Source organism: Camelus ferus, chromosome 16 (genome assembly GCF_009834535.1).
Source record: "Camelus ferus isolate YT-003-E chromosome 16, BCGSAC_Cfer_1.0, whole genome shotgun sequence".
In the NCBI taxonomy this organism is placed as follows: Eukaryota; Metazoa; Chordata; class Mammalia; order Artiodactyla; family Camelidae; genus Camelus; species Camelus ferus.
The window spans coordinates 45301924-45313977 of record NC_045711.1 but is presented as its reverse complement, the minus strand read 5'-3'; the positions used below and the strand labels follow the sequence as shown (position 1 = coordinate 45313977).

General features: G+C 50.8%; 1 protein-coding gene across 3 annotated transcripts; it reads left to right on the top strand.

Annotated features, from left to right (window-relative positions):
• The first annotated feature begins 422 nt into the window (after positions 1 to 422).
• On the top strand, positions 423 to 11757 carry PHB (prohibitin). 3 transcript variants are annotated; one of them, XM_032457762.1, is made up of 7 exons: positions 423 to 518; positions 2000 to 2111; positions 3469 to 3630; positions 6593 to 6735; positions 6864 to 6980; positions 9179 to 9274; positions 10618 to 11757. In XM_032457762.1, exons 2-7 carry the CDS (start codon positions 2024 to 2026, stop codon positions 10828 to 10830), a joined length of 819 nt encoding a protein of 272 aa, XP_032313653.1. In that variant the 5' UTR covers positions 423 to 518; positions 2000 to 2023; the 3' UTR covers positions 10831 to 11757. The 3 variants fall into 3 exon arrangements, with proteins under 3 accessions (XP_032313653.1, XP_032313655.1, XP_032313654.1); XM_032457763.1 differs by lacking the exon at positions 423 to 518 and adding an exon at positions 1439 to 1462; XM_032457764.1 differs by lacking the exon at positions 9179 to 9274.
• The last annotated feature ends 297 nt before the right edge of the window (positions 11758 to 12054 follow it).

The window sequence follows — 12054 nt, the reverse complement described above, 5'->3', positions numbered from 1 at the left end:
GCTTTTGGAAAGAAGACAGCCCCTCCATCTCTTAGCCCACCAGTTACTTCAGCACTACTTTCTCCAGGGTGTTCACCCGTCCTCTTTCAGCGGCCATAAACTTGCCCCTGCCCAACCCTGCCACCAACCCGCAGGCCCAGCCCCTCTTTCTGAGCGCCTTAGGGCCCATCTTCTGGCAGGCTGTAGCAAGGATTCAGGCCAGGCACGTGCATTAATCCCCCAAGAAACTCCAATCCCCAAAAGGCTTTACGACAATCTGGGCATTTAGTACCACCAAAGAGAAAAGGCTTTTCAGCGCGGGCCTGCCGGTGCATGGCTTTTTGGGAATCGTAGTTCATCTGTGACGAGCCGGGGAACTAGGCTAAGGGGACAAGCCACCCTTCCCAGAATGCACAGCGCTCGCCCCCACCAATAGGAAGTGCGGATCTTGGAAGGAGGGCGGGGAAGAGGAGGAGCTGCCCAGCGCACGCGCAGTATGTGTGGCTGGGGAATTCATGTGGAGGTCAGAGTGGAAGCAGGTGAGAATGGAGGGGAATTGCTGCGGCTCGCGTCCCGGCGTCTCTTGCAGACCCGGTCTGCACTCCCATTCGCATGGAGTTTGGGCGGGCGGGATGCGTGTGTGGATCCACCTCGGGCCGGAGGGGAAGGGAGTGAGCCCGGGAGGAGCCAGGGGTTGCGTAGAGTATGGTAGGTGTATATGGGGACAGGGTGAGGAATAATCCAGAAGCTGTGTAAAAAAAGGAAAGGCTGATGGGGACTCGGTGTTCTGGTCTCTGGAAAAGAATATTTAAGTGCACGTGGAGAGATCAAGGTAGCCTGAGAAGTTGCGGTCTGGGGAGGAGGAGCAGGGAGACCGAAGTGGACGCAGACGACGTGGCGGGGCAAGACAAAGTTAAGTGCAGGGGTGGATTCTAGCGAGGTCGGCCGTGCTCCCGCCCGCCCACCCCCGCTCCAGGGCTCTCCCTCGCGGTGCAGCTATTGAGAGCCTTCTGGCCCATTTGTTCTTTTTTTTTTTTTTTTTTTTTTTAATAGTTAAATGTGTAAACTTTACTTTAAAAAATTTTTCTTCTTAATTGAAGTATAGTCGGTTTACAAGGTTGTGTTAGTTTCTGGTGTACAGCATAATGTTTCAGTATACATATATATATTCCTTTTATTAGTCTTTCACTAGCTCCCTGTGCTGTACAGTGGGACCTTGTTGTTTATTTTATATTTAGTAGTGTGTATCTGCAAATCCTGAACTCCCAATTTATCTCCCTACACGCTCCCCGCCCCCCCCCCCTTGCCCAGTAATCATAAGTTTGTTTTCCATGTCTGTGAGTCGCCCGATTCATTCTTGGTATGACAGCCCCAGAATGTCATCCAGCTCCTGCTTCCATGATAAAAGGACATCCTTATACCTGATGTGAGAAGCCGTGTGTGGTGAGGAGTTGAGCTGTGCCTTCCAGAATTTGACCTCCAGGTTCTAATCCTAGTTGCTCACTCAGCTGTGTGATCTTAGGCTCCTTAGGTTATCTCTCTGTGTGCCTCAGTTTCCTCACCTGCAGTGATCTTCATAAGGGTTGGTGTGAGGATTAAATACACAAACTGCTGTTAGAAGACTGCCTGGTATAAAGGCTAGCTATTTTGCTATTGGGGTCACATTGTTTTCTGTACCAGAATCACCCAGAACCACACAGCCTCTCTCTCCCAGGGCCTACCTGTCCAGGAAATGGGAAGGTGGTATGGTCTGGTGCTAAGTTCTCTCTGGGTATCAAGTCCATGCCTCCTTCCCCTTTTGAACTAAGTGCCCCAGACCCCTTTTCTTAAATGGCAGAAAAAGAAGAAAGCAGAGGAATTGATAATACACGTTTACAGGCCGCAGAGTGTTATTTATGAAATGTCCTTCAGTGGATGATTCAGAGCCCTCAAGAGTGGGGGAAGAAATAGCCAGCAGAGAGAGAGGGCTTTCTCTGAGGATTTGGGGATCAAGTTGTTTTGTTTGTTTTTCCCCCCTTAGGTGTGAGTGGGTCCAGCAGGAGACATGGCTGCCAAAGTGTTTGAGTCCATTGGCAAGTTCGGCTTGGCCTTAGCTGTTGCAGGAGGCGTGGTGAACTCTGCCTTGTATAATGGTAAGGTCACTGCCCTTTGCCGGGGGATTTCTATTGGTCTGCAGAGCCCATGTGACACTCCTGTTGGCAGCCGCTGTTTGTGAATGTGTTTGTGACCAAGAGGGCTCACCTACTGCCCTCCTGCGCCATGTGGTTGCCTGGTCATCAGAGCCTCTGTCCTTGTAGCCATAGGTTCACTCAGAGCCTTTATTCACAAAGAGCCTCCCAGCCTACTTGGATGTTTCCAGCTGCTCTTGTTAATTTAAAGTCATGCTGCACCCCCCAAATGCTGCAGGAGCGAGCCAGAATTTGGCTGGCCAGCTGAAATGGAGATCTCGTTTGTTCTCTCCTGCCTGTGTTTGGAGCAGCAGGGGCTTTAGACCTTTGGTGACTTTGTCCTGAGTGGGCGCTTTGGTTCTGCTATGGTTGGGTTGTTCCAGAGCAAATATCTTTGAGATGCACTGCCCAGCTTTTACCAGCGTGGCAGCGGTTCAGGCCGGCTTTTCTTCCACTTTCGCGTGTGACCTCAGGCAAGTTGCTTCCCCCTCCCTAGGCCTCAGCTTTCTCATTGGTCAGGCAATGGGGTTGCACTTGTTTTTTGTCTGAGACCCCCTCTAACTTTGATGGTCTCTGACCTTCACTGTTGGAAAGCAGCAGTAGATTGACCCACCTCGAGTGTGACTCTGACAAGAGGAGGATTACTTTCAGTGGGAAGATAATTTGGACCAACTATAAAGTCCAAAAAAGCAGAGACAGAAAACAGCTAATCAGAAAAGCCTGCTTGGCTCCTGTGGCACAGGTTTATACTCTGATCTTTTTGGCCACGCCTGCACAGCTGGACAGTAATCACCATCACTAATTCCTCTCTGGATCAACAAGACAGCTCCATAGCCCCTTAAAACCTTAGAGAAACCAGGCTATTGGAAAGAAAGAGTGGGGCCTTCCAAATTTTAGGATTGCCATCATGAGGGTGCTGCTTCTGGGAACACTGGGTTAAACTGGAACCGGGAAGGGATGTGGTAAGAGTGAAGACCTTGGGGGGTTTGGAAAGAAGTTTGAGGAGGTGATTCCTGGAAATGTGTTGGTGGGAGTTTGGGGATGGGGTGGTTAATCAGAAAACTAGCAGCCAATTGTTTCAAGGAGAAAGATGCTGAAGATCCTGTGACCAGAGTCCTTGGGAAGACACATGGGACGGGAAGTGGTGGCTTAGTTCTGTACCTGTTTAGAAGCCTCTAAAGACCAGAAGTGTGGGAAGACAGAGCAGGAGAGGGGAGACTTAATAAGTAAACAGAAGGCATCAGGGATCTTTTAAACACACGGTCATTTTGGTTAAAGAATGAGGGGATTTTTCTGACCCATCATTATCTTTTGTTCCTAGTGGATGCTGGACATAGAGCTGTCATCTTTGATCGATTCCGTGGAGTGCAGGACATTGTCGTAGGGGAAGGGACTCACTTCCTCATCCCTTGGGTACAGAAACCAATTATCTTTGACTGCCGCTCTCGACCACGTAACGTGCCGGTGATCACTGGTAGCAAAGGTAAGGCTTGCCTGTGGGTCAGGTCAAGTAGAGAGGGTGGAAGGGGTGCTGTGGGATCCAGAAGGAGTTGAACTTCAGGTAGTAATAATTCCTGGCATATTTTCCCTGAAGAGTTTTATGTGGCTTCAGAAACAGAAATATTCAGGCATGCCTCAGGGGTACTGCGGGTTCAGTTCCAGACCACCGCGGAAAAACAGATACTGTGATGAGGCGACTCACGTGAATTTTTTTGGTTCCCAGCGCACACAGAGGTTCTGTTGACCCTATACTGTAGCCTATTGAGTGTGCAGTAGCATTATTTCTAAAGAAACAATGTACATACCTTAATCGAGAAAACTTTATGGCAGAGAATGAAATAATGCCATTTGCAGCAACATGGGAGGACCTGGAGATTATCATACTAAGTGCAGTAAGTCAGGGAAAGACAAATATCATATGATCTTACTTGTATGTGGAATCTTTAAAAATGATATAAATGAACTTTATGAAACAGAAGCAGACTCACCGACATAGAAAATGAACTTATGGTCACCAAAGGGGAGAGGAGGAGGGATAAATTAGGAGTCTGGGATTAACAGATATACACTACTACATGTAAAACAGATAAACATCAAGAACGTGCTGTACAGCACAGGAAACTATATTCGGTATTTTTTAATAACCTATAATTGAAAAGAACCTGAAAAGGAATGTGCGTATGTATAACTGAATCATTTTGCTATACACCGGAAACCAGCAGCAGTGTAAATCAACTATACTTCAATTTTTAAAAAATACTTTGTGGCTAAATATGCTAACCATCCCCTGAGCCTTCAGTGAATTGTAGTAGTAACATCATAGATCGCTGGTCACAGATCACCATAACAAGTATAATAATAATAGAAAAGTTTGAAATAGAGCAAGAATTACCAAAATGTGACACAGACATGAAGTGAGCAAAATGTTGGGAAAATGGCACCAATAAATTTGCTTGATGCAGGGTTGCCACAAACCCTCAGTTTGTAAAAATGCAGAGTCTTTGAAGCTCAGTAAAACAAGGTGTGCCTGTGTTCTTAAAACACACACACAGCTGTACACATTTGGAGAAAGGCACAAAGCTGTCTTTCCAGAGTTACGTAGTGATCCAGTTTTAAAGAAATCTCAGTGTGCCTCTGCTCCCCCGGTGGACCCTTCCCAGTGATTCTTGGTCCCCAGGGTGACTGGAAGCCGATCTGCAGCCGTCTTGTTTGCTTTCATGGCTGACTTACCCTTTGCCTTCTTCCCAAGGCCTCTGTTTCCAGCCGTGCTGCCCTCACACTGTTATCTCCCAGGCCTAGGCCCACATCCTTGAGGGCAGTCTTGTGTCTCATGCATCACTGGATGCCCAGTTAGAGCCTCACATGAATCACTGTTCTCCCCCACCCTGCGCAGAGGGTGCACGGGCAGTGAATGGAACGGCAGGTGCTGGCTCCGCGGCGCTGTGTCTGCAGCAAGAGGAGGGGTGCGTGGATGTTGCTGCTTCTCAGCAGATGTTTGCTTTCTGTGATGGTGCCAGGCTTTGTGCAGGGTCGGGGGGTCGGGTAGGTCAAAGATGGCTAAATTGGGGGCCTCTAGGGGCTCTGTCTAGATAGGGAGATAGACGTGTGAACAGGCAGTTAGCGGGGAGTGGGGTGAGGACAGGAGCCAGGGTCGTATGGCGTGTAGGGGAGCAGAGGAACATGTGGCACTTGAGAGTGAGAAGTGCTTTGGGCCGAGGAGGGGAAGGGTCCGTTGGCATTGCCTGGTCTGTCCTGTCGCTCTTGGCCAGGAACAGGAAGGAGCCTCCTGTGAAGGCTCTGGCTTGCCTACTGCATCAGAGGAAATCAACAGTGGGGTGAGGTTAGTGGAGAACATTCATATTTTAACTTAAAAGCCTAGTCCTAAACTTCCGCCGCTTTGGGATTTCTCTCTCTACTACTTTGCAGTTGTTCTAAGGATACATGATGCACCTGTCTGCAAAACTTGATAGAAGCAGGTGGAGGGTATAGCTCAGTGGTAGAATGCATGCCTAGCATGCATGAGGTCCTGAGTTCAATCCTCAGCACCTCCATTAAAATAATAAATAAACGTAATTGCCCCCCCTGCCCACACCCCCCACCCCTGTAGGAACTTGGAGAGACCAGGGACTGGTGTGTAAACATTTCCCACTTCAGTGCCTGGTTCAGAACTCATCTCATGGGCGCTTGGTCCACGCTGTTGATGGCCGCAAGCAAGCTGTGTGGTGCGTTAGCTGTGAATTGTCAGGGGAAGTTGTTCCTCCCTCCCTGGGTCCTTTGGGCCACGTAATGAGAAGCAGCCTCTAGAGGAGCTGATAACCCCTCACATCTGTTGTACATTTGACAGAGTGCTTATATATCTGTTTCCTCCTCCAGTTTGTCCCGGCGTGCCTGGAAGGCAGATGCAATCATCCCCATTCTCACAGAGGAGGAAATGAACTGAGATGGACTAAGGCTTAGTGAGGCCACGTAATTAGTCCACAGCAGAGTTAGGACAGCAACCAGGCCTGGGACTGCACTGCTCATGTAGTCCCGAGTGGACTGTTTCCACTGGGCCCACGATAACCTCTCGGGGGCACATTCCTGCCTTGGGCCACATTGACCAGGCCTCGGAAAGGCCTTACCCTAGAGTTCTTGGCGTTGGCCTGTTTTCTTAAAATATTCAGTGTTCCAGACATTCCACAGCACCTATTAGATATATAACCTGAATTTGCTTGTATCAGAGGGCGTTCAGGACACACTGAGTAGCTGTCATCACTAGAAACCTTGGAGAAGTTTTTACCTCTGGTGCGCTGCTAGATTCTCTACCAAGGAAACCACGCGCATGTGCTCGGCACCCTCTATGATGGGATAATCAGCAACTTATACATTGTAGCAAATTGGGGCTAGGAGAAGTCATAGAAGGCTACTGTGGTTTTTATCTTTAACTCCAGCATTTGTCCCCTAAGATTTACAGAATGTCAACATCACCCTGCGCATCCTCTTCCGGCCGGTTGCCAGCCAGCTTCCCCGCATCTTCACCAGCATCGGAGAGGACTATGACGAGCGCGTGCTGCCGTCCATCACGACAGAGATCCTCAAGTCCGTGGTGGTGAGTGAACAGGGCCTCCAGGAGACCGCTGGGTGTCAGGAAGAGCTTGGCGGTGGGTGGTTGGTAGGGGGCTGGGATTCCACTTCCTCATTATCCTGACTGGCTCCTCTGCCCTCCCCTGGAATTAGGCTCGCTTTGATGCTGGAGAACTGATCACCCAGAGAGAGCTGGTCTCCAGACAGGTGAGCGATGACCTCACAGAGCGAGCAGCAACCTTTGGGCTCATCCTGGATGACGTATCCCTGGTAAGAGCCACAGGGAGCCTGTGGGGAGGGGCAGCAGCTGTGTAGGTGCCTGGCTCCACTTCCGGGCAGACACATCCATTCCTAGATGTGAGGCTTGTAAACATCAAACCTTCTTGACAGTATGAAACAGTCTCTTTGGGTTTGTTTTCAGATGGGGGTTTTTACCTCCCCTGTGCCACAGACAGTTTTCTTCTGATTTTTTTGGCCCTACCCAGGTGGTTCGTAACCAATAGATTTTTCACCTTCCCCAAACTGTTTCCCAGAGCTCCCTGGGAAGTGACGTCTTGTTAACCCCGTTGGACGCAGGCAGACACTGCGTGGTAGAGACTAGAGCACAGCGTGGGTAGTCTCTCTCCCTCGCACAGACCTCCCAGCCTGAGCCCTGGGAATCTCCTGACACCTGGGGTCTGAAGCTCAGTGAAGCGAGCTCTGGGAGCTCCCCAGGAAGGGTGACAGAGTGCGAGTGAATGGTTCTGTTCCCCGAAGCCTGGTGCAGAGGGAGGGCAGGGACGTCTCTGAAGCATAAGCTATCCTCTCGAGACTGGTCTGTGTGTGTGTGTGCGACACCCGATGCCATGATGCAGGCAGCAAGCGGTGCAGGCAGGGTAGCGCTTCAGAGTGAGGAAGGTGAAGGGAAGGGGTCGTGTTTCTGATTCTCTGGGAAAAGTCATTTGGAGTGATCTGTTCGAGTGGTGAGGAAGGTGTTTCCTGTTCAGTTCTGTGCATCGCCCGGGAAAGGCACTGTTTCCCGCTCCACATCTGTGCAGCTGTTTACACAGTCCCCGGCACCCAGCTCTAACCCGGGGTCCTGCTCCACCCTTGCAGCAACTGCCTGCCCTCAGAGAAGGGCTCGTGGGCTCCCTCTACTGGCGAGACGCCAGGCTGCAGCTGTTTGGCTTCTCTGACCAGAGCCGTTCCTCAGGCTCTCCTGCTTAGTGTTCACCTGAACTCCTCGGCTGTGAGAAGAGGCTAAGTAAAACCTAAGGAGAAGCTTGGCATTTTGCTTGACTTTAACCACATGCTCCATTCTGGAGAAATGCGGGCTGACCACAAGAAACCATATCTGAGAGGTGTGAGAAGAAAGTTAGATTTTTGTGGGGAATTTGCTGCCCTCAGCTGGCCCTTTTAGAAAGAAATTTTATTCCTTAATTACACATTTCATTCTCATTTCTCAGGATTGTATTTTCTTCCCCCAAATTTGAACAAGGGTCCAGAAAGGGAGCAGGCAGAGAAGGAAAGCTGCAGTCTAAGAGTTAGGAGTGTTACAAATTCTGGGAGACAGTGGACTGGGACTTACTCTGGGAGAAGTTTGGGCTCCTCGTATGTTTTAAAAAAGCATACTGGGAGATTGGGAGGATGGGGGAAGAAATGAAACAAGTAGAATTTGATAGCAGAACCAATGCTGTTCACTCCTTTCTTCCTTCTTAATAAAAAGCTAGATGAATAAATTACCCTAGACAAGGCATTGGGGTGCTGAGATCTGCTCTCATTGTTTGCGTTGTCACTATAGATGGTCACTTCAGTGAAGTCTCCGTCACTCACTTTATTAGGGAAGGTGTATGCATAACAGAATTTTAAAACTTCATCCTAAGCAATAGCTTTACCTGCCTTCCCTTTCTTTTAAACTCTTTACCAGAAGCACTCACACATAGGGAATAGCATGATTTGCAAGATCATGGTTTGGAAATCTCTCTCGTCCTCTTCCTGTTTTGTGGCGGAGGTGCTGTGAGAAAGAAGTGGACTGGTTAATCCATAAGCAGAGAGCATCACGCTCTTGAACCCCTGAGAACCAGCTGCACCCCTCACTCTCAGGCTCAGTTTTCCATCTGACCTCTCTGGGGGCTTCAGACAGGCCATCACAGGACCTTGGAAGAGCGCTAGTCAGTGGTGGGGTCCTGGCACCCACAGGTCTCCTCCCTAGGGAGGTGGTCAGTTGGAGTAGATACCTTCTGGTGCCCATGGGCTGTTTCCTACCTGAGAGGGACAGAAAGACGTACAGGAGCCTGTGGGGCGGCCAAGGATTCCGGGCTGTGGACCCAGTTTGGACGCAGACATGGAGGTGGAAGGGTGGTCTGGCCTCACGATGCCTCCAGCTGCTGGAGCCATAGCTGGCCACCCCCTCCGGCAGCTGTGGGACCTCACGGCAGTGCTGTCTAGCAATCACACCGCCTTATCTCGTGCTCACTCTCTCCCCTTAGACGCATCTGACCTTCGGGAAGGAGTTCACAGAAGCGGTAGAAGCCAAGCAGGTGGCTCAGCAGGAAGCGGAGAGGGCCAGATTCGTGGTGGAAAAGGTGAGTGTGCGACCAGATGGCAGGAGCCCCCTCCCCTTTCTCCTGTGCTCGGCCTCCACGTCTGCTGGGTGGCCTGGAAATTCATCATCTGTCATCTCTGCTTCCGGGATCATCAGAAGGGGACTGAAGGGACTGCACTCCTGCAATTGGTTCCAGAGTCTTTGGGGCCTAGTCGGGGATATGTGAAGTTATGTTCCTAAATCACTGAAGGGTGATTTTTTTTTCCCACTTCCCTAAGATCAAAAACACTCGCCCACAAATAAAAATGTTTCTTCTGGAATATTTTCAGCTTCACTGGGGAAGTCATTTTTAACTGCGATGACACAGTGAAAGCTGACAGCAAAAAGGATCAAACGTTGCGCCAGATGCGCTATCGTCACTGGGGTTTTTTCAAGCACTAAACCCATCCAGATGTGTCGCGGTGTGCTGGGACACCGTGTATCTGCATAGAGCCTGGTCTTCGGGTCTTTGCAAAGGTGCATTTATTTCTTGTAACCCCCTCTCCCCAGCACTAATTCTCTTGGAGTTGTATTCCTAATCCAAGGCACTTTAGTTCTTAGAATCAGGAAAAGGAAATATATGGCTGGACATTTAACTTTAGAGAATATAAACTCAGTATCAATGAAAACTTTTTTCCTCCTTTTTCCGCCTACCTCCAGCACCTCGAACACGTCCAGAACTGCGCCTGGAGATCGGTACTAGGTGCTCAGTAAACATTTGTTGAGTGAGCCGTCCCAGAGCCTCATTGAACAGCTCTGTGTTCATTTCAGAGAGGCTTGCTCCTCTCCTCCTGCGCTTGTGAAGGTCGCGCATCGCAGATAGATACCCTCCTACTGACGAGGGAAGGGGAAGCCCGGGGGAGTTTGTTCTGGGTGCCTGAGTTCCTGGTCAGGAACCAGTGTAGCTCACAAGCAACCTGAGGGAGCGTCACGTGCCTGCTGCTCCTCCTCAGCTGTGCTGACTTCGATGCATCATTTTGACTTGGGACTGGAGAGAAGGATGAGCCTGAGGACTGATTCTCCCTTCCTTTCTCTCCTGCTTTCCTTGGCCTGGGATCCTCCTGGCTCAGAGTAAGGTGGCTGGGCTGGGTTGCTGTTAATATTATTGAAGAGTTTGAAATAAGACAGCTATTCATACAGCCAACAGAAACGTGCCTCTACAGTGGTGAGCAGTGGACATTACATGAGAGAGGAGGATTGCTAACCCCTTCTGGAGGGGGAGGTAAATGCCCAGAGGTCCTTCACGACCCAGTGAGGCTGCCTGACCTGGCCCTCTGGAAGCTGTAGCCCACTGTCCAGCGCCCCGAGGTGTGATCTTGGTCCCTCTCTGCCTCCACTCCTTAGGCTGAGCAGCAGAAGAAGGCAGCCATCATCTCTGCGGAGGGTGACTCCAAGGCCGCGGAGCTGATCGCCAACTCGCTCGCCACCGCAGGCGATGGCCTGATCGAGCTGCGCAAGCTGGAGGCCGCAGAGGACATCGCATACCAGCTGTCCCGCTCTCGGAACATCACCTACCTGCCCGCCGGGCAGTCGGTGCTCCTCCAGCTGCCCCAGTGAGGCCCGCCCGCCTGCTCCTCCTGGGGCAGCTGGACCACTGCCCGATGATCCTCTACACCACCTTCCTTCCGCCCCCGCCCCAGAAATCACTGTGAGACTTCATGATTGGCTTCAAGTGAAGGAAATAAAAGTTAGATCACCTCAGATCTGTAATTACTCTATCTAAACTGAAGCTCTTTCATTCTTATTTCCATCCCCTTTTTTATCCCCCTCCCTACCAAAAATTGCCAGGTGCCTCCACAGACCAGCCTGGCTCCCGTCTTCGGCCTGCTGGCGCCCAGCCTAGGTGCTAGCAGTTGGCAGAAGGAAGGCAGGGCTGTATGTGTGAGAAGCTGGGAGCACAGCGGGCAGCCGTGTAGCCTCCAACCTGTGGTTTATTCACAGTTGGAGGAAGATGGCACACACAGCAGAACTGTGAACACAGGCCTCAGTTCTCTCCAGCGGTTCCTGCACAGACCGAGCTGAAGGCAGGTGCTGGGGAGGCGCAGAGAGGAAGCGATCTGTCTCTTGCCATCAGGCTGATTGTCTAACTGTGGGACCAGCGGAAGCAGGTGTGTACAGACAGCGAGGATTGAAGAATCTACCCTGTGAAGGTGGGTGGGCCTGATTTGCTGCCCCCCCGGGGTCCTAAGACTGGAATGGACTTGGCTAGTGAGAGAGCAGGCCTGGACCGAGATGCGAGTCCTGTAGACTTCCTCTCCGCCTCCCACCTTGGTGTCTCAAATACCCGGTGGAATTCCAGCTTGAAGGATTGCATCCTGCCGGGGCTGCACATGCCTGCTAAGGACGTGCGCATCCTGCGTTCCTGGCCCCCTCGTTCAGAGACTGCCTTCCTAGAGGGCTCTGCCTGTGCCTTGAAGGAAATGACCACAAGAAGAAAACAGTTGTGTGTAAACCGCTGTCAATAAATGACACCCAGACCTTCCAGCTCAGTCTTACGGGTTTGTTTTGTGGGAGTCATGGGATTAGACCAGAGCAGCCTGGCACTTTATGTGTGCACGTGTTTGTATCACCAGCTAAGACAGAATCTCCAGCAAGGCAGAAAATACTTTGGTTTCAGAAAACACTTTGTGCCGTGTTCTAGCCCCGTCCCCAGCCTGAAATGGATCTCAGTGGTGTCAGGTGAGGTTTGTCGTGACATGGCACGTCTTAGGAGGTAAAGGTGGGTGGGGGTTCGTCAGCTTCCCCCTTGTGGCTTTTGGTGCCACTGCTCACTGGGAGTTG

Bases quoted from the DNA above. Each gene is read 5' to 3' on its own strand.
- PHB (XM_032457762.1), top strand. From the start codon at position 2,024: ATGGCTGCCAAAGTGTTTGAGTCCATTGGCAAGTTCGGCTTGGCCTTA. The intron at 3,631-6,592 runs GTAAGGCTTGCC...TTGTCCCCTAAG, and splicing joins GGTGATCACTGGTAGCAAAG to ATTTACAGAATGTCAACATC. The intron at 6,736-6,863 runs GTGAGTGAACAG...CCCTGGAATTAG, and splicing joins AGATCCTCAAGTCCGTGGTG to GCTCGCTTTGATGCTGGAGA.